General features: G+C 47.6%; 2 protein-coding genes across 2 annotated transcripts in view; both read right to left on the bottom strand.

The window, feature by feature from the left end:
- The window catches only part of RARA (retinoic acid receptor alpha), a 43466-nt gene extending 41105 nt beyond the window's left edge, over window positions 1–2361 (bottom strand). Inside the window, exon 1 of the mRNA XM_070393598.1 lies at window positions 2274–2361. The gene's annotated coding sequence lies outside the window, so the exon portion shown is untranslated. The remainder of the gene's footprint in view (window positions 1–2273) is intronic.
- Window positions 2362–8048: 5687 nt separating this feature from the next.
- CDC6 (cell division cycle 6) lies at window positions 8049–18926 on the bottom strand. Its single transcript, XM_070393312.1, has 12 exons — window positions 18839–18926; window positions 17903–18093; window positions 16668–16949; window positions 16345–16544; window positions 15926–16101; window positions 15097–15203; window positions 14538–14677; window positions 13909–14009; window positions 12682–12746; window positions 9989–10191; window positions 9408–9548; window positions 8049–9096 (listed from the first exon to the last, which is right to left on the bottom strand). Exons 2-12 carry the CDS (start codon window positions 18078–18080, stop codon window positions 9007–9009), a joined length of 1683 nt encoding a protein of 560 aa, XP_070249413.1. The 5' UTR covers window positions 18081–18093; window positions 18839–18926; the 3' UTR covers window positions 8049–9006.
- Window positions 18927–21436: the final 2510 nt, after the last annotated feature.

Genomic DNA, 21436 nt, shown 5'->3' with positions numbered 1-21436 from the left:
GTGAGAGAAATACCTTGGAGCGGAGGAAGCAGCCAGAGTGAGCAGACACATGATGGCCCCAGCAGCTCCCGGCTGTGACCCACCAGGAGGAAATGGCCAGTGGGGCTAGGTGGGAAAGTGAGCACATTTCTGACCAAAGAAGAGAGAAGAGAGTGAGGCATGGGGATGGCATGAGCCTGGCTCTCACCTGCTGTTCTCTCTTCCCTTTCAGTGTCAGGGATACTGACGTGCAGGCCACCAAATCTCAAAGAGGTGTATTTCTTCCTCCCCCATCTCCAGACCCCAGCCCCTTCATGCCTGTGCTTCCTCTGGCATACCTTCCCTGGAGCCATGCCAAGCCAGGAGTCAGCAGGCTCCACGTGGTGCCTGGGAGGCCTGGGCAGTGCCAGGGGCAGCCCTCATACCATCCTCCCACTGGCTTCCCTCCCGCCTGCTCTCAGCCGCCACACATATCTCAGCTGTCCAACCTGATTAGGTCTCTTGCCCAGTGAGCCGGACAAGGAGGCCACCGGGCAGGGGAGAGACAGGGACAAGGACGCTGAGCAGGAATGGCAGAAGGATGGCGGAGACAGGGCTCAGGGGAGAAGGTGTGCAGCCCAGAGGAGGAAAAGCCTGCTGGAGAATGCGTCCTCTCTGACCACAGGCTCTCTGGGGACAGCTACCACCTGTACTGGGGGGATTCTGAAGCCCCTGGGGCAACAGCCCTGCCTGGTTCCTCCACCCCCCTCCGCCCCCCATGGGCAAGGATGGGGAAGGACACTGAAGGCAGAGAGACTGACCTAGATTTAGAAAGAGAATCCCATCCTGGTACCCTCCCCCAGCCAGAACTACCATTTGCACGGAGCTTTAGGATAAATTGTCTTATGCGGTCTTTACAGCCTCATCCTGTCAAGCCAATTTCACTGATAGGCAATTTTACAAATGAAGAAACTGTATACATGTGCATCATGAAATGACCTGGCTGAGTCTCAGGTTTAGGCCTCTGATTCTCAGTTCACTGTTCACACTCAGAATCTCTACTTTTCTTTCTGAGTCAAGAGCAGAACTACGTCTATATCCACCCTTCCCTCCAAGACCAGTCCTTAGGGAACCCAGGGAGCGGCGGAGGGCCACAGAGCACACCCCACACCTGGACATCTGGAGGCCATGCCACCCACCCCCACCACCCAGTGGGGTTTCCCCCAAAGAGTGACCGTCTCTTGCGTCACTTCCCTGCCCAGTCTACCTACTGTGCCCAGAGGCGATACTCACACACGGTTACTCAGACAACCAGACACCCCTCCTGCAAACCCACCAAACCAGAATGAGATGCCCTAGATCTTCAGAGAGCAGAGCTCATGCTGGAGGGAAAGAGACGCCACTGTAATCAGGAGGTGCCAGGCAGCCCTCTCCCCAGAGCCTGCAGGAGGGAGGAAGCTTCAGGGGTAACACAGGAGCTGAGGCTCTGAAAGCCTCCACACCCCCCCTCCCCAGCCATCTGGGCTGAGCCTGTTCTGGGCACACCATCCTCTGGGATCTCTCCCCTTCAATGCACTCGGCCACCTCCAGCCAAAGCTTGTAGGTCTTACAACCAACCGAACCGCATGGTACACACACACACACACACACACACACACACACACACACACACACGTCGGGTGGGGGATCTTTGCAGTGGGTGTTGGCAGGCGGGGGGCTCTAAGCTGAAAGAACTTTCCCTAGGAAAGGTCATCAAACTCCCCCTAACCTCCCTCCACTCCCCCCAGCACCGGCTCTGGCCGCCCTAGTGTGAGGTGTGCCCGAAAGGAGACATGACTTCTCCCTCAAGGTGAGTAGGGAGTGGGGGCAAAGTCCTGAGCTGGAGGCTGGGAGGCGAAGAGGAAGCCAGATAGAAATCCCCAGGGAGGCTCCGTCCGGCTCCGGCTCCCTCGGCTCTCGGGCACCCCAGCACCGAGGGGAGGTGGGGGAAGGGGTATTGGGCAATACTGCAAAGGAGGGTGCAAGGGCGTGGGGCCTGGGCAGTCCTTCCCCCCACTCCCTATTCTGAGCTGGAGAAGGGGACTGCCTCGGGGAAGTGCAGGGAGGGCGGCTGGAGGGATGGGGGTGGGGGTTGCTCTGGACGTTCAGACACCCCACCGTTCCCAGGCTCCCACCTCCCGGGACTACGGTGAGCAGTGGGGGAGGAGGGATGGGGAAAGCCTGCACCGGCGAGAAGGAAACCGCCAGATCAGAAGAGGAGAGGCCCGGCGGAAGGCCACCAAGGGGGAGTGGGGAGGGGGTGCGCGTGGTCCTACCTGCTCAGGTGTGTGCTGGCAGGGGGGCAGTGGGGTTCCCAGGAGAACCGGGGAAGCCCTCTCAGCTCGATTCAGGATTCCCCTTGCTTCTGGGTTAGTCTGCTGCAAGAGGCACGGGTTTCCGTTGGGTCCTAAAGCCCACTGACAGCCATTGGCAAGCCCGCCCTCCGACACCAGGCCGGACGGGGTCAGCGGGTGCAAGGCAGCGCGGAGGACTGATGGGGGAGGAACGCGCCGGGAGAAAGACAGGGGTCTGAGTCACGGGCTGGGGACAGCAGCAGCCCCGTCTCAAATACACAGTAGTACAGGGATGGCTTCCGCTGAGGACGAGGCTGGAGAAATGAGGCATTTCTTCTGCCCGCCCAGAGAAAATGAATGTGGGCCTGGGTGCTGAAGATGGGGCTAATATCGCTCTCCTCGCCACTCCTGCTCAGCTGCTCGCTTGTTGAGAATTTGGGGAAGGAGACATTCACTATGGGTGGGTCCTCACTGCTGCCCTCCCTCACAAACACAGCAGGCTCCCCATCCCTCCCCACCACTCCGAAATGCCTCAGGCCACCCCAGCAAGTAAGAGGAACAGCACAACTTGATGTTAGTTAGGTTTTTTTATTTTTTTTATATATTTTATTGATTTTTTACAGAGAGGAAGGGAGAGGGATAGAGAGTTAGAAACATCGATGAGAGAGAAACATCAATCAGCTGCCTCCTGCACGCCCCCCACTGGGGATATGCCCGCAAGCAAGGTACATGCCCTTGACTGGAATCGAACCTGGGACCCTTTGGTCCGCAGGCCAACGCTCTATCCACTGAGCCAAACCAGTCAGGACTAGTTTTTTAAAAATATATTTTTTTTCATTGATTTCAGAGAGGAAGGGAGAGGGAGAGAAACATCAGTGATGAGAATCATTGATCTGCTGCCTCCTGCACGCCCCCTACTGGGGATCGACTGGCAACCCAGGCATATGCCCTTGACCAGAATCCAACCGGGACCCTTCAGTCTGCTGGCCCATGCTCTATCCACTGAGCCAAACCAGCCAGGATCCCCAGTCCTTAGTAGGATCCTGAAACTTTTCCAGAATGAATAAGTGAGAGAGTATTTTCCCAGGTACCATTGGGATAAATATGGGGGGAGGGGGCAAGAAGGGCCTCTTAACACAAGTACATCAACTTCAAGGTCACAGACCGAGCTTAGGAGCTTAGGATAGCTGACCTCAGCAGCTCAAAAGGGAGAACTCAGGGTGGGTGGGCCAGGTGGACCAGGGAAAGGTGGATGGGAAGTGTTTAGAGGGCTGGAGGGAGAGCATTTTGCAAGGGGAGTTGCGCATAGCTCCGGCAGCAGAGCTGGGGAAATGTCATGGGGTGAAGGGCCAGGGAAAGTCAAGACAGAAATGAGGGAAGGGGGAAAGCGTGGCCTCTTCCTAGAAGGGGAGAAGGCAGCGGCACTGCCTCCACTTCTTTCTGTGTGTTGCAGGGAGAAGTGTGGGGGGAGGAACTAGACAGTAAGGATGGAGAGCCCCAGGGTGGAGCCCGTTGGGTGAGCTCAGGTCAAGCCTTTCACCCTGATGTGCCTCAGTTCTCTCCCAGCTGTTAAACAGGGCCCTTGGTGCTTCCCAGGGAGTTAATGAGTGTTTACAAAAAGGCTTGGAGATCCTCAGATCTCAGCTGGGCCACCACTACAGTTATAAAGCTCAAGAAGGGCTGAGTGTTATTTGGGGAGGGGAGGAGCAGGGGGAGAGGGAAACAGACTGCTCTCCGACAAACTCAGGATGAAACCAGCTCAGAGAGCACAAGCCTCAGCTGCCACAGGATATCCTTGTGCCCAGGGATGGAGGTCATGCACCCCCATACCTCTAACCACCACCAAAGCTCACTGTAGTCAGAACCCAGACTAGCAGCTGGTCTTCATTAGCTCCAGCGTTTTTCACCCCACACTGTGAACCCACAGCTTCTATAGGCTTAGGCTAGAGGGGGCTGCCCTAGCCCGACCTTGCAGCTGACTCTGGGCTGGGGGGACACCACACCAAAGGCCAAGTTACCAGCTGAAAATAAAGTTGAAGCAAGACTCCTTTTTCCCACTGGGAGCAAGAAGAGAGGAAAGAAAGGAGTGTGGGGGTGAGAGGGTGGAGGTGGGGGAATTTAGGGCAAACAGCAGGCAGTGAAGTCAGCTGGATTGAGGCCCAGAAACCCCCACACCCTGGGGCCAAGTCTTACTCTAGCTTTGCTTTCAGCTCGAGTCTTGGCGAGGCCCCAAACGAGGGAAGGCCCTGGCTGCCCCCTTCTGCCTCCCCACCCCCACCCTTATTAAATACACATTTTATCTCTCAGCATCTTCATTATCTTAACTGGAGGAGACAAGCAGTGGATGGCGGCAGGAGAGCGTCAGGAGAGGGGGGCGGGTGTGGGGAGCAGGCGCACCCTTGTTATAAAAGTGCTGATCCAGCGCTTTCGGGCAGTGTGGGAAAAAGAGGTGGGATCAAAGGGAGCGAGGCTGATTCAGAACTCAATTAGAGCTCCTTAAAGAAGGAGCGAGGTCTCTCCTTTTGCCAGTCTGCAGACAGCCTGCACCCAGGCCTCTTGCGCCCAATTAGTTTCTACTGCCAGTGCCTTGGGGCTGGGGTTGAAAATCAAGGGGAGGCCAGAGGGAAGGCCTCGTCCCCCTACGCATCCTTCGCTCCTTTTCTAAGAGGAAGACCCGCCGCTCTGTGTAGCTTAAGAATGTCTAGAGGACACCTTTTCAGGAGGGACCTGGGGTTACAACGTTCCCCAAAAGTTAAAAAGGGGGACATCAAAGGTGAGCTCTTCCTTGATCCCTTGCCAGCTAGAGGCACAGCTTCTGGCCAAGGTCTAGGGACACTAGGTAAGAGCCAGACAGGCACCCCTCTTCCCAGCCTGTAGGGAGGACTCCCTCCACAGCCAAGGCATCCTGGGAGCAACGTGGAAATTGCCTCAAGCAAAACACCACATCAGAGGGAGCGATTGGAACGCATCTGTGAGGCCAATAAACCTGCACAACTGTGCCAAGACCTATTTTTTTAAGATGAAGCACCTTTCTTTTACGGAGAGGGGGGTGGTGGCGGGGGGGGAAAGGGGGGCGCCTGCTCCACCTCTGTGTAAAAGCACTAGCAATGTTTATCTCCAGATTAGAACTGTCAAGATGGAGGGAAAGGAAGCATTTTATTTGGTTTATTTATCTGTCCATTGAACACCTACCAGGTACCAGGCACTAAGTACTAGGGACAAGACAAATATAAATAAAACCTCAAGCTTGGCTCCTTTGGTCTCCCTCAGTAGGCAATGTGACACCTCTTTACAGATATATACTTTATATATATTTCTTATTGATTTCAGAGAGGAAGAGGGAGAGATAGAAACATCAATGATGAGAATCACCAATTGGCTGCCTCCCGCACGCCCCATACTGGGGATCGAGCCCGCAACCGGGGCTTGTGCCCTGACCAGGAATCAAACCATGACCTCCTGGTTCATGGGTCAATGCTCAACCACTGCGCCACACTGGCTGGGCTACATATATTTTTAAAAATCTGCAAGTCTGGCCCTGGCCAGGTGCTCAGTTGGTTGGAGTGTCATCTAGCACCCCAAAAACTGTGGGTTCGATTCCCCATCAAGGCACATACCTACGTTGTGGATTTGGTCACCAGTTGGGGTGCATATGGGAAGCAACTGGTCCATGTTTCTCTCTTTAAAAATCAATAAAAATATACCCTCAGATGAGGATTAAAAAAAAAACTCCAGGTCTGTCTCATTCCTACTTCCCAGTTCTTACTGGTGTATCTTAAAAGTGCACTTAATAAAGGCAGGGAGCAACAGGGGGGGCGGGGGGGGGGGGAGAGCTTTGCCAACTTTTTTGATCTCTGGGAAGCTTGGACCTCACACACTCTTGCCAGTTATCTAGCCACAGGCAAGTCTTCATTGAGCCAGAAAGATCAGTGGCAGCTCTGGGGTTGAAACTCACACCAACTTTATTGTGTCTGTGTTCTCTCCATGGCAATACCCAACAACACGCTATGGAAGCTTAATCTGCTTCTTCGAAGGAAAAGAAGTAACCCAGGATATGGACACACGCCCCCCCCCCCACCTCCACGAGGAAGAATGTAGGTCAGCATCTTTGCTACTACACTATGTGAAACAGCCTATGATCCTGGCAAACACCAGTCACCACAAGCCCATCCCGTCCCCCTCCAAATCCCACTCCTCCCCATAGCGCTCAGAGAAAACCCCGCAAGAAAAGGACTTTCTTTCTTCTCTCAACCTGCTCCCTGGCTGTCTGAATGACGCCGAAGACCTCACTGACAAACGTACATCAGCTTTCGCTCCCACCGAGCAGCGGAAGCCACGCGGGGACTCTAAGTCTGCTTCACGCATCACTGACAGACCAACCCTGTTCCAATTGCTGAAGTCTTAAGAGCAGCAGTGACCTAGAAATTGACAGTGGGGGGAGAACGGAAGGGAAATAAACCAACAAACCAGTCCACAGAAAACCCTATTTCTAAACATCAGGGGAAAAGGAGAGAAAGAAGGTGGAAGGGAAAGAAATTTGGCCCCTTTGAATCTGCAAATGCAATCCTGGCTCAGTGCCACGGAGGATACACAGCAGCCCCACTGCGAGTCAAGCCATGTTCCTGACTCAGGCCCTACAGTGAAGAGGAAGGCGCCAAGCCTCAAATACAACGAGGTGGGGAGGCCACTCCTTTTTGGGCAGGATCCTACTGTGGACACAGAACAGACAGCAGCTGCCCACAGTGTGGAAACAAACTGTAAAGCAGTCACGTCTCTTAAGGCTGCAGCATCCAATAAAATGTAATTTAAATCAAGCCTCGCATCTGTTCTCAATCCCATTCAGTCTCTGCTTTCCATCAGCCTTCGGACAATCTTTGCAATTATGCTTGTTAACCCTTATAGCCCCAGACACTTTCCACGCTTCGAGGTATATATAACACTGCGTTCTCCACTCGCAAATTACCCTCAGAGGGAAGGACTTCTCCGCCGAGCGTGTGAGAGCATTCAGACTCCTGTCTATAGATTGTGCCCCACTACACACCCGTGGGTAGTGTTCATTTCAGAGGGCTCTCTGCATGCCCTTCTTCTATCCCGTACCACCTGCTGTAGCCCAGATCACATTGCAAGGATACAGTGGGCAGCATGAATGAAACAGTGGCCAACAGATCATTTGTACACATATCAAGTTCCCAAACTCAAGTCCATGCTGGAAAGGCAGGAGGCAGAAGAGCTCAGGGAACAGACTTGGTCACTGGTTCTCAGACCATCCACATCACATATGGTTTGCATTCCAAGGATTTGCTCGAGTTATAAAACTACAGCCATCTCCCAAATGAATCAAACTTACGTCTCCCCCTTTCTCAAAACGGCAGCCCCATGCCTGCACTGTCAAGGCAGTCAGTGCTGTAATGGTGCCCTCTGGTGTTCCCATCTCAAACTGCCATTTTATGCCACCAGAAAACAAACCCAGAAAAGAGGAGTCTCGAGTAACCATATGAACTAATTTATCCAACACAGCGGTTCTCAACCTGTGGGCTGCGACCCCTTTGGAGGTCGAACGACCCTTTCACAGGGGTCGCCTAAGACCATCGGAAAACACATCTATAATTACATATTGTTTTTGTGATTAATCACTATGCTTTAATTATGTTCAATTTGTAACAATGAAAATACATCCTGCATATCAGATATTTACATTACAATTCATAACAGTAGCAAAATTAGTTATGAAGTAGCAACGAAAATAATTTTATGGTTGGGGGTCACCACAACATGAGGAATTGTATTAAAGGGTCGCGGCATTAGGAAGGTTGAGAACCACTGTAATTATGTATTTTCCGATGGTCTTAGGCGACCCCTGTGAAAGGTCGTTCGACCCCCAAAGGGTCTCGACCCACAGGTTGAGAACCGCTGATAACAAGACTAGAAAAATGAGGTTTAAATAAAAATCCAACCCCAAACGAAGGCATCTTGAGACAAGCAGCTTCATCTGAGTGCGACAAGACTATTGGGACAGTTTAGGGAGGAATTTCCACAACGAAAGCTTGAGTTCTCTGGAAATGTGATTGCTTACAAAGACAAAGAACGAAACTTGAAAATAAATATATTCACAATCTGTAGAGTTACATTCTGCTTACTACCCCCACTCCCTGGGGAGTGCCTAAGAAACTCAAGTGAGTCTTTAAAATGCCACAATGTGGAAGTATCTGCAACGCAAACACAGGAAACTCCAAAAAGAAAGAAATCCTTTGATCACGAAGTGTCCTCCACATCTCCACGAGGACTTGCTTATTTTGCTGGATCACCCTTTTTCATTCTTCTGATTTGAGTACCAAAGTTCTTTCAAATACACCAATGTTTGAGGGAACAAAGAGGTAAATATACGCACATTCCACAACATAAATCTATATCCTTGCAAGCTTATTAAGGTAGTAAATATAATTTAAAAGGATCTACTTGGTAATTTTTAATGCATAAAAGTAATAAGACCCTCATTTTTAATGCATAAAAATAACACTCCCCCCAAAATAATAAAACCCAAAGATGTTATATTCTGTGTAAACATTCTTGAATCTATAAATTAAAATTGATCATTTTCAAGTAAAAAGAGTACTGTTTTCAGACCTGAATATATTAAAGTACTAACACGAAGACTTTATAACGTTCTAGATAACACTGGATACTTTCAGGTGGGTAGTATGAAAAATAAAAGATTTTAAGGCAATCCAGTAGCTAAGATATTTCCAATTAAAGTTCTGTCTTTCAGAGCATGCTCTACTTCCTTCTCTTCAATCTTCAAAGACACCTGGAAAAAAGAGAAAAAAGCTTTTCACAGTGGAGAACTCACAAAAGCTAAGTGTGTAGTACATAAAGGTCTACCATGTTAAACCCTTCTCACAAGAGGAAAGCACGTTAAACGCTGCTTTTGTAAGGGCCCCCACACAAAAAAATCTCACTCATGCCCCAGTCCCATCCTCACAGGTCTTAAACTCTACCTAACAAGAAACAAGTTGTGTATCTAATTACGGTCATTTTAAACTCTTTACTCTAGCAAAACACAAGTTCTCCACAACAGGACAATTAAAGGGAATGCCACAAAGAAGCAGTGGGCTGTACCTTTGTGAGGCGGGTTTCCTTGTTTTTCTTTAATTCTAAAATGCCCCTGGCCTCCAAGAGCTCTGAGAGCGACAAACACTCTGACTGGTCCGCAGCTGCCACCTGCTGTTTGCGACAGACGTTACCGTAGGCTTCGTATAACTGGGAGGAAATAAGGGAGGAACAAATGTTGTTCAGAAGTCCTATCTCTTGTAACCTATTTATAATCTTCGAAAGAATGTGAGTCTGGGTTTGCAAACAAAAGTTCTCTCGGTACCCAGTCCTCCCTCTTTTCAATAGGACCCTTGAACGGGCATCCTGTAGATATTGCCAAAACCCTCTACTGTCATGCAGGAAAGGGCTCTATATTTCGTTGAGAGGCAGAAATGGAAGGGGAGAAGATTAATGGTCAATTCTCAACCACAACCCAAGGGAAATAAAGTCAGCTGCCTCTTACATGGTTCCGGTGTTTATTCTTACGGTTAAAAATCCATTTTTAATTCCTATCAGCTGGAGCGTGATAGGCCTTTTGGAAAATATCTGCTCTGCAAAGCAGATTCTCACCTCTCCCCCAGCTCCATCTGCCGACATTCCCAACTAACCTTCCCCAGAGTGACCTCTTTGGTTTTCAACTGCCTGGTCAAGAGCAGCAGAGAGCAGACCAAGATCTTCTGCTGAAGGGGGAAGGAATCGTGTGCTCCTTCTTGGATCAAAGTCATCCTGTCTCCATCAACTTCCGAAATGACTTGGGATATGTGACGAAGGCCAACCCGCTTCGGAACCAGCGACTCAGAGGATGACTTACCTATAAACACATACATCGAGCTTAATTAGATTTTTAAAATTGTGTGTATTGCGACAGATGAGACTAAGTTTTAGCTGAAGAAGATTCAAGTGCAGTCCTGTCGTGGCAAAGCAGAGGTTCCAGCTCTGTAACTGGAAACGAAAGGATGAGAGACAGTGCTGTCCTCACCAAGAGACCAGGGGAACGTGGGTAACTTCAACGGAGGCTGATCCTTTTTCTGGGCAGAATGGTGAGCTATTTTGCCCTGTAGAACACAATGTAATCTCAGAGAGACAAAAACCCACCTCATAAAAGAATAAAGACCAGACAAAGAACTACTGTCTCCTGCTTGGGGGTTCCTAATATCTCAAAGGTAAAGACAAACAGAACCTTGAAGCAAAGATGCCCAGTTATTAAGAAAAAAGTTGGAAAAATTACCTAATATGTTGACTCAAACAAGTGGCTAAATGTGGGCAGTACAGTCAATCCTATGTGAGTCTCCGAGAGCCTCCACAAATGACCTTTGGGGTTTGGTTCACTTGCCCACGCTGATCTCTACACTTGAGAAAAGGTCATTGGCTATCTTAGCAGATAGCACCATCTCAGAGGCCGGAGGTTGGGAAACAGCCAACAAGCTGCACGGGATTATGGCCTCATTGTCTGGAGATGCATGAATTGCAAGACGGGAGGGATTTGCTCTGTAACAACCTTTGCCTACAGTTACTTCCTGAGATCATGTGCAGTTGTCCCACAACCATTTGCTTCTATTTCATTACAACAAACGGGATGTTGCAGAGGACGGACAGGAGTGGAGAAACTGGAGATCACTGATCAAGTAGCAGAATCGGGAGGCTGAAAGAATTTTGAGGCCTGGTTTTGCTCCCTTACCCCGTGGCTGAGCCCTCTAAAACAATGCCCACAAGTGGTCATCTAGCCAGCTTTTGTTTGAGCATCTTCAATGCTGGGGAACCCACGATGGGTCAAAAAAGCTCAGTTAGTGCTACTTATTAGAAAGTGTCTTACTAGTATATAGGGTGGGGCAAAAGTAGGTTTACAGTTGTGAGTACGCAAAACAGCACTTATTCTTGTATATTTTTTATTAATTATTGTATCTTTTTTTATTGATTTTTAGAGAGAGAAGGGAGAGGGAAAAGGAGACAGAGAAAAACATCAATTTGTTGTTCCACTTATTTATGCATTCATTTGTTGATTCTTTTCTTTTTTAAATGTTTTTGTTGATTTCAGAGAAGAGGGAGAGAAATAGAAATATCAATGATGAGAGAGAAACATTGATCGGCTGCCTCCTGCATGCCCCCTACTGGGGATCAAGTCTGCAACCTGGGCATGTGCCCTGACCAGGAATCGAACTGGGACCTCCTGGTTCATGGGTCAGCACTAAACCACTGAGCCACACCGGCCAGGTACTGGTTGCTTCTTGTATGTGCCCTGACCAGGCATCAAGCCTGCAACCTTGGCATATTGGAACAACGTTCCAACCAAGCCACTTGGCTAGGGCTGTATTATTTTTCCATGTGAACAACTGTAAACCTATTTTTGCCGCACCCTGTATATAGCTGAAGTCTTCCTATAGCTTTCTAGAGCCATTAAGAGGTAATCACATATACCAGAAGTCATTAGATTAGTCTAACAATTTACACCAGGAACTTATAACCTATTCTAGCTCTGTGTGTGCCGGCAGTGCTAACAGGGGTCGCCGACACTTTTGGTAGTGAGGAAAAAAAAGGGGGACAATCCTAAGCACTTAGTTTGGCTACTTCTGAAGTATTTTTATTAATTTTCTTTCAACACGGTGATGAAAAATAGCAAGTGTTCTCTGTGGAACTACAGTGCTAGAAACAATTTTAATAACTTTCAACCAGTGCAGGAATGAAGGAAGAAACAATCAAATCAGGGTGTTCCGCTTCTAAAGATTAACCCTGGATATTAAACACCGCCAAGATATGTCGTTCATGGCTATTTTATATCTGCCACCGCTAAGGAAAAGGAAAATTAATTTTTCCATTTTTGTAATAGCCTGCTGTTTACTGCAGCAATATCATCTTTATACCTCCATCCTCCTAGACTTGTTTAAAGGCCTGAGAGATCCCAAGTTGAACTCAATTCTCTCACTGTCTGCCTCTTATTTACCAGGCTCTGCTTTTACCTATACGGAGACCTAAACTGCACACAATTTCAGCACCCAGAGAGAAGCTGAGCCAGCCTTACTGTTTACAGTTTCCATTCCTAGAGCTTGGAAAGAAAATTTACTCTGTCCCAACCATTTATGTAACACTGTGGATAACTCATTTCCAGTAATGCACGAAATTTAGTACTGCAGGCAAGCCTGAAATAAAGCTGACACACAGTCACACACATAAAAATGGGTGTAGATTTAACCATGTTCATTACACCTTTCTAGCTCTTTCCTCAGAAAAGGGAAGCAAGCTTCAAAAAAAAAAAAAAGTTAAGCTTCTATTACAAAGGAAGATGGGAAGGAGATAAACTACTTACATTCAGACAGTGGTTTGAGGATAGTCTGGCTTTTGACATCCGACTCTACAATTTCAATAGCTCTCCTATAAAAAAATATTTCTAAAATTAATTTAGGCTGAGCCAAACCAAACACCACACCAAACCACGAAGCTCGAAAACAGACATATTAACAGAAAACATGTTTTATAATTTTCAAGCCCCCAGACAAAACGAGGCTATGTCTCAGCTAAAGGAGACTTAGTTGTCCTGAAATAAATCATAGACCAGGCAATCCGAGAACGTCAACACCACACGGTTTCCTCTTAGAGACGCCAAGTAGGCCATCACACATTGAGCCGATGAGGAGAAAACGTCATGGGTAGGAGAGAGAATACAGTGTGGGCAGTGGACTAAAGACAGCCGGGACCACCCATCCACACCACACCCGAAAGGGCAGTCCTCCGTTTTCGATACTGCCATCTGTGTAGGCCACACCGCACCAGCCTCCAGGACTATTGCTCGGAGCTGGTCTTTCCCCGAGCAGTTTGCTGACTAGGGGAAACTTTCAGACCCAGCCAGGATCCTGCCATCTAGCAGTAGGCAGAGCTTACTCTCCTACTGCTCTCTCCTGCTCTCTCCGAACTACTTTGCCCACAGGAAGCCAGAAGCCAGACCTGGATCTTCTGTATGGCAGTAGGGGGGGGGTTGGACCAGCAGGCCAGCACAGCAAGTATCATTTTAATGGGCCCAGTGCCCCTACTGGGAAGGAAGAAATTTCATCAGTCAGCACAGAGGCTTTCCCCAGCAGGAGGGACAGGGGGATGGGAAGGGAGAGAGGTCTGGAGTACAACTGTGGGGACCACCGACTGAAGGAAGGGGTGCTCACACAAAAAAAGCAAAGGGAGGGAAAAAATGTCTAAAGGCAAAGATGGTTCAGGTCCATAAATAAACCTGCTTGAGACCAGCTAATGGAAAAGTAAACTGGAGTCTTTTTTTAATACAAATGTAATTAACCAATCTATAATCACCACAGGGAGTGCCAGCAACATCTCATTTGTTCCTCCCTCTGTAGGTAATGGACTGATAATGTTTCAGACATTAACACGGTGGAAATGCAGAACTCCCCACTGAGAAACAAGTCCTCTTTTCGGAGCATAAAAAAGTGGCAGAACGGAGCCTCTTAAGCCACATTCACTTGAGTTACACGAGACAATTAAACAGCATTTCTTTTTTTTAATAAAAGCAGCCAACAGAGCCATAACTCACCTGCAAACATCTAGTGCTTTGCGAACGTCTCCAGAAACAGCAGAGACTTTTCGGGCACAGAACTGAATCGCAGCACTGTCCAGGATCTGATCTCTGGATACCTTTGGACAAGACACAGAAGGTGACAGTTTGAACTATGAGTGCCCCACTTTGTAATTTAGATCCCAGGCACAAATATTTTCACACTGAAGTCTAAGTTTGATTGGCCACCCGGTAGGGTCTAAGAGATGCCTTTTCTGCTCGTAAGTAAATGGAGATTTACTTATGAGACTGGCATATATGTCCATAAATGGAAAAAAGAAAGTAATCAGACCTTAAATTAGCAAAACTAAAATAAAATAAAACCGATTTGGTCATTTTCCAAAGAGAACGTTTTCACATAGACCCTATTTTGAAAGGTCTAATTGAAGAAGCATTTGAGTGATTCCTCTCTTATTTTTATTTCAACACGGAGGCACCCAATAAATGGAGCCATGGGTGAAAATTCTTATAAAAATGTTCTCCCTATGGCCCATAGGAACTCCATGGTTAGTAATGCCACCCAAACAAAATATTTAGAGCTCCTGTTAGATTTTTCCAGCACAGGTGATCCAAGGAACACACAGTTTGGTACAATGTTTGTCCCCCACCTGATTAAGTCGATCCTGCAAGATAGTGGCTATCTGATTTCTGGTATAAGGTGGGAAGTTCAAAAGCTGTGGCTTGCATTTTTCTCTAGCTTGAAGCCTAGGCAGAATTCTGTCTGTGAGATCCAAGGTATTAGCAATGCCTGTGGAAGAGATAAATAACACTAACCATCAAATCATCCTACAAGGAAAAATAAACCATCTGAAAGCTGAATAAAATTTCTAGTTGTAATCCAGCATTCCAATTGTTGCTTCCCACTTGCTGCCCCCTCGTCCCCGCCCAAAACTCATTAGGTAAGATGTATATTAGGATTGTTCACCGATAAGCAGAATCAGATACTCCAAAAATCAACACTGGGTGTCTCTGAAATGCAGTATTATGTCATTTCTATTCAGACTTAACAAACTGATCTTCCTTAGATTAAAATTACTATTATTTTAGAGTAATGTTCTTATTTTGATAAGAAAGCTGGTTTAAAATAAAGTAATAGGTGATAAATAAACTAAAGAGATTAAAAAAGAATTCTTTAGAGTGACCATGTAACAGTAACTGGGCACTAACCAATCAGCACCAATCGAGAATTGCTTAGCCAGGGCCATTCAAACAGTGTGTACAATACATCCTGCCCTTTGCTGTCCAGCTGATCCATCTCGTCCAACACCAACACACTACATGGAAAGAGAAACAGTTAGTACCCGTGTTCACTTTCTTAACTCTCCAATCTGTGTGATCTGGGCTGACTCTAGGTCACATTCCTACAGCAGAGATCAGTTTGAAGATCATAATTTGTCCTGTCTCCAGTCACTGTTACAAATGATGCCCCCTCCACCATCATGAAAAAGTACCATTATAGGTTTTTCAAGCACTTAGTTTAAAAACATTTTTCCAATTTAAAATTAGGTGTCATTTTCCTTTCTTCTTTCCCTTTAAGCTTATGTAACTACCACTCATAGAGCAAATATAGGGAAACTAGAGGCCTGGTGCACTGATGGGGTCCGTGGGCTGGCCTGTGCAGATCAGGCTGAAACTGGCTCTCCGGCATCCCTCGAGGGGTCCCGGATTGTGAGAGGGCGCAGGCCAGGCCGAGGGACCCCGCCGGTGCACGATCGGGGCCAGGGAGGGACCATGGGAGGGCTCCAGGGTGTGTTGGCCCGTCTCACCCAGTCCCTATTGGCAAGCTAACCTACCAGTTGGAGCGTCTGCCCCGGTGGGCAGTGTGCATCATAATCACTGGTTGAACAAACGGTTGGACACTTAGCATATTAGGCTTTTATTACATAGGATGTCTTTTTATGAACAAACCAATAAATTCAAGAGATTAGAATGTGAGTTTGTGGGTGAGAGACCCTGCAGATTTTTAGAGGGCAGCACGCGGCAGAGCAATACTTACACCATGGGGCCCTTCTCTGCAGTAAAATGGTTTTCCAGTTTCTTCATCATGTCCTTCCCAGCTGGCCTGGATACTCCTTCCTGACAAATTTCCTGAGCAATTGCTGGGAATACAGCCTGAGCCCTCCTCAAGGACATGCAATTCAGCATGATAGTTTTAAAACTTTTCAGCTCCTTCTAGAAAAATGCAAACATAGGAGTAATTTTAGCCTTGGATAAAGATTTGATGGAACCTGAAGTGTCTGAGGAGTCAACAGCATACGAAAGAGTAAGCTCTCCTTTCATTTGGAAAGATTCAGACAATGAAATTGAAAACGTCTTTTTGGGGGGAAATGTCACCTAAGACTTCTACTTTTTCTTAACCCTTAACAACGAAGTGCCATTTTAGCAAAAGCATCATAATTCAGACTCTCAAAGCACCTTGAGGTCTTGCAGAATTCGGCTTAAGCAGGCAGTTTTTCCAGTTCCAGGAGCACCAGAAAGATAAAGACTTCCAGCTTTTTTCCCACAGATGTGCTCCCTCAGGAAATTCCTGATGACATCCATCTCCTTTTCCCTGGCAGGCAGCCGATCTGGGACAGCTGTATTCAGGACCAGCTTTGCTTGCTGGTAGCAAGTGCCTGTGCCAGACACGAAAGGACAATTAGATACAAGAGAGGCGGCTGAGAAGACCCAATGGGTTTCATCTGGACTTGCCAGCCTTGTTGAAAGGCTGCACTCACAGCTGCTGTGAGAGGACGAACCTTCTTGCTTAAACAGCCTCACACAGGCGGATTCTTTCTCCAGTGGACATCTCTGCTCGGAACTTGTTGTGACCTCTGGACCTTTTTGAACAGAGGCACATATTTTGTTTTGGTGAACTCTGGCTTGTCTTCTTTTGCCTGGAGACTTAACTGGCAGCTGATTGTCAAAGACCAATTTGCGTCCCCTCGGGGTGTGTGAGTGAGGGGGACCATTCTCTTTCCTGCCCAGCTTTGGTGGAGAACAGGGTGATAAACAGGGAGTGTTGCATTGATTGTCATCACCTGAAACACATGAAAATCAAAGCATGGTCGTTCGCGGCAGTGATTCGTAAAAGGACTTGCAAAGATCCCTGCCTCCCCCAGAAAGAGGTGAATTCCTACCTCAGCCAAAGCCACCAAAATAAAACGCCTCTCATTTTAGATTTAGAAGCAAATACTGGCCACCAGATGGCAACACTGAGTCTCACTATTGTTGGGTAGAAACCAAATGGGTTTGAGTGGGATGAAATTCTAAGATGGTTCTAAAACAGGGTTTCTCAGTGTTGGCACCACTAATATATTAGACCAAATAATCCTTGGGCGTGTCCTCTGTTTACGGTAGAATATTTAGCAGCAGCCCTGGTCTTTATCCGTTATGCCAGAAGCACAGCTCAGTGTCAACAACCAAAAATGTCTCCAGATACTACTACCCAACCACCCCTCATTAAAAACAAACACTCTAAAACAAGAAAGGATTACCAAGGACCTTTCTAAAACAAAGAGCATCACCCGTGTCTCTTAATTTCACCGCCATTAAGGCAAGTTTCAAAAATACTATACAGTACAGTTAACTGCATGGTCACTGTTTTAAAAAGTTTATTTTTTATTGTTGACAGTATTACAGATGTCCCCCATTTCCCCCCCATTCCCACGTCCACCCAGCCCCCTCCCGGCCCCACCCCTAGCCCTCACCCCACTATTGTCTGTGTCCATGGGCTATGCATGCAAGGTCGTTTAAAATAACCAACAGCACTGAGTTCAATGAAGACACAGAAGATCAGGCCTATTAAATACTGCAGAAAGTGATCTTAACTCTGAAATTCAGCGAGAACTCAGCCATCGTCTTGAAAAAACCCCAGAGTGAATGGAGTGGCCTTAACAGAACTTGCCGGCCTCCAAGGACTAGGCATTCTTATTACCGAGTAAAGGGAGGTCGAGAGCTGCGGGGCGCAAAGGGCTCAGAAGGGGTGGCTTACCCAGACGTTTCCTGGGACTGAGGGGCAGGCTTTTTGCACAGGGAGTCCGGGGTGTGGCCTGGACCTTGGTCAGCTCCAGTTTGGTGTCACTGCAGCTTTTAGCTTTATCCACGGTCCGAGACGGCTTCTTTTTTGGAAAACCGATGGTGGCCTGCGACTGGGATCGGGTCTGAGGCATGATGGCCGCACAGCTGGGCACGGAAAAGAGAACGGGAGAGCCAGTCAACACGTAACACCGAAGGGAAAGACCTCACGGAATTCATGCCGACGGTCGGCATTTATTGCCTAAGTCAATGATCACGATATTGGAGCGCCCAGCTCTGCTTCCCACCCCAATCGATGCAATAAGAGCAGAAACTTGTCTGCCAACTCTGAGTACGAAGCTGTTCGGAGCAGTTCAGGTATCGCCTCATCTGAGTTTCACAACCAACTGCCTCAGAGGAAGGTACTATTATTAAAATGACCTTGAAGACGAGAAAACAGAGCTCAGGGGCCCGAAGGCACAGCGAACCAGGCACTCTGGCTCCACGTTCTTACCCGCTTGAGCGATGCGAGAAGTGTATCCTGATGGTCCCGATCGCACTCCTAATCCCCTCACCCCAGCCCCTTCCAGCCTTCCAGCCTCGCCCCACGCCACCCCCAGGCCTCACTCAGCACTCAGTCTCCACTCCGCACAGCTCGCAACCCCACCCGGAACATCTCCCGCTGCATCACCTACGCACAGCTGCCAGCCAGGCTGCTCCGACAGCGCACACCTCCCTTCCCTTCCCTTCCCTTCCCTTCCCCGACCTATCTCCCGCGATCTGGGCTCTGCTCCGCTCACTTCACCTCGGGCATCACCGGCGCCCTCGGGCCTTGTCACTCAGCGCCCCTACTTCTCTGACCCCAGGCGCCCCGGGGCCATCCTCTCCTCTCCACCCCACAGGGCTGCGTCACCTCGGTACCGGATCCTTCTCTCCTCTCTCGCGCAAGGCTTCAGGGATTCTTTCAAGCTCCAGGACAAACCGGCAGCAGCCAAGTCCAGACACATTCGCGCCAAATGTGCACAGTTGTAGCTTTCCGGCCTCCCGCCAAAGTCCAGACAGGCTTCTAATTGGCTGTCGCCTGAATGCCGCGCTCCTAGGCCAACGCCCACCCTCCAATGCACAACCAATAAGAGAGTCCCAGGTCTCGGAGCCCTCTAAAGGCCACGCCTACTGAACGGAGGGTGCCCATCTACATCCGGGACCTCCGCCGGAAAGACGTGAAGGGAGCGACGCTGGGTAAGGCGAACTGGCCACGCCGCAAAGCTCGACGGGAGATGTAGTCTTTGCCGCAGGCGACTCTATTTCTATGCCTTTCTCTCGATGGGAGGTACAAAGATGTGGTTGCTCCTTCTCAGTGCTGCATTTAACCCATTTTCGTTATCCTAATGGGCTACATTTTTAGTGAGCTACTATGTAATACCTATCATTTTGGGGACGGTTCTGGGAATCAGATATGATTCTAGGAGCTTTACTCAACCCTGCAAGGCACAAATCAAATGTGCACAGGGTCAATTAGGGGTCACAGCATCTTGTTGAAGGATCTAGGATCCAGATTTCCTGACACCCAAACCAATTTTTTTTTTTTTGGTAAAGTTCTACACATGCATAACGAAATATACTACCCCTCATTATAATATTCCCCTGATTTGTATTTCAAAGGTGAGAAATAAAGCCAGGCCTTTGCTTTTATTTTGTTAAAGGTAAGAATATATTTTGTACCTTCTTATCATTAATTCCATTAATCAACACTTTGTAGGGAGTGGAGAGAATTATGACCCCTTCATTTAAAAAAAATTTTTTTTATGGCTAAACACTAGGGTTTCAGGGCCAGAGAAGATGGCTATAGAAGAAGAGGCAAGCTGAGCTTTTAATGAAAAATATAAATTAGAGCAGTAATTTATAGGCCAGCTTCCAAAGCTAATAACATAGCTATGTCTCAGATTCTGTTAAAGGCCAAAACCCAATTCTAGGTGATGGTAAGCATTTGTCTTTCATCCTTCAATATCAAATAAAATAGAGCAATAAAGCTGAGAAACAGGAAAGCAATATTACAATCGTCAGTTAATTGTAGTTAGTTCATATAGTAGATAAGAGCCAATACTGAGTGCTTAAGTGTATGCCAGGGACTGAGTTCAAGCATTTTACCTATGTCACCTTAATTCTCACAAGCACCCCATGAAGTTGGCATTATTTCCATTTTACAAATGAGGAAATGGAATAGAAGAGGTTGAGTAAATTTCACCAAGGGCACACATTAGTAAGTGGAAGAGCTGGAATTTGAACTGGGAAAATCTGACAGGAAATCAAACTCTCAACCATTAAACATGGGGGAGGATTAGACAGATGCAGGTTCCACAGTGGCCTTCTAAATAGGGAGAGATGGTTAGGAAGCACGTTTCAGGAAGGCTTTCCAGGAGCTGAAAACTGTAAAAGTGAAGAGATTAGGTAGCCATGACTGTAAAAGTGTTATCCTAAAATGGAGGCTTTAAATATATATATATATGTAATTTTTTATTGATTTCAGAGAGGAAGCAACAGGGAGAGATAGAAACATCAATGATGAGAATCACTGATAAGCTGCCTCCTGCACGCCCCCTAATGGGGGCCGAGCCTGCACCCCGGGCATGTGCCCTTGACTGGAATTAAACCTGGGACCCTTCAGTCAGCAGGCTGAGGCTCTATCCACTGAGCAAAACCGGCTAGGGCCTAAAATGGAGGCTTTTTGCCCAGCTGGCATAGCTCAGTGATTGAGCATGGACCTATGAACCAGGAGATCACGGTTCAATTCCAGGTCAGGGCACATGCCTGAGTTGCTGGTTCGATCCCCAGTGTGGGGCATGCAGGAGGCAGCCAATCAAATAATTCTCTCATCATTGATGGTTTTTTCTCTCTCCCTTTCTCTTTCTCTCTGAAATTAATAAAAATATATTTAAAATGAAATAAAATAAAATGGAGGCTTTTGACCAGATGGTATTTTTGATATCTTAATAGGGCAATAGAACCTAAAAAGCAACCTTCACTTGCTCATATTTATTTTTACAACCGGGCACCTGAAAATTGTCCTTAGTAGCCTGAAATGGTAACATGTGCCCAACCAGTCTTAAGAAATTGTGAACAGCCTCGCTCCGTTACATGGGAGTGAGGGAGCAGAGGAAGCTATAAGTACTTAACATGCATATTGGAGCCTTGAAAACACCAGGAAGGATAGCAGTGGTCTATAAAAAAGCTTGCAGGAGTGAATGACCACTGTAGAAGCAGGCCGAGAATCACAGGGTATCAGATCGAAAGGTCTCTAAAAGCTTACCAACTTGAGGCATTCCAATATTCCAGTAGCATGCTGCACACACCACCATGCGGTTTCTTACTTCTGTGCCTCTGTCCTTGCTATTTCCTGTCTGGAATATTGCTCACCATCTTCCTTCCCTGGTTAATTACCATGAAGACTTTTTTAAAAAACATGTATTTTTATTGATTTGAGAGAGAAGGGGTGAGGGAGAAAGAGATAGAA

Source organism: Myotis yumanensis, unplaced genomic scaffold (assembly GCF_028538775.1).
Source record: "Myotis yumanensis isolate MYYU_CA2020_CCGP unplaced genomic scaffold, mMyoYum1.0.hap1 SCAF_16, whole genome shotgun sequence".
Classification (NCBI taxonomy): Eukaryota; Metazoa; Chordata; class Mammalia; order Chiroptera; family Vespertilionidae; genus Myotis; species Myotis yumanensis.
Note: the sequence above shows the minus strand (reverse complement) of the source record. Positions and strands in the feature narration are given on the sequence as shown.

Coding starts and splice junctions, on each gene's coding strand:
- CDC6 (XM_070393312.1), bottom strand. CDS start 18,080: ATGCCTCAGACCCGATCCCAGTCGCAGGCCACCATCGGTTTTCCAAAA. Junction 16,102..16,344: donor GAATTCTGCAAGACCTCAAG/GTGCTTTGAGAG, acceptor GCATTTTTCTAG/AAGGAGCTGAAAAGTTTTAA. Junction 12,747..13,908: donor AAAGCACTAGATGTTTGCAG/GTGAGTTATGGC, acceptor ATTTTTTTATAG/GAGAGCTATTGAAATTGTAG.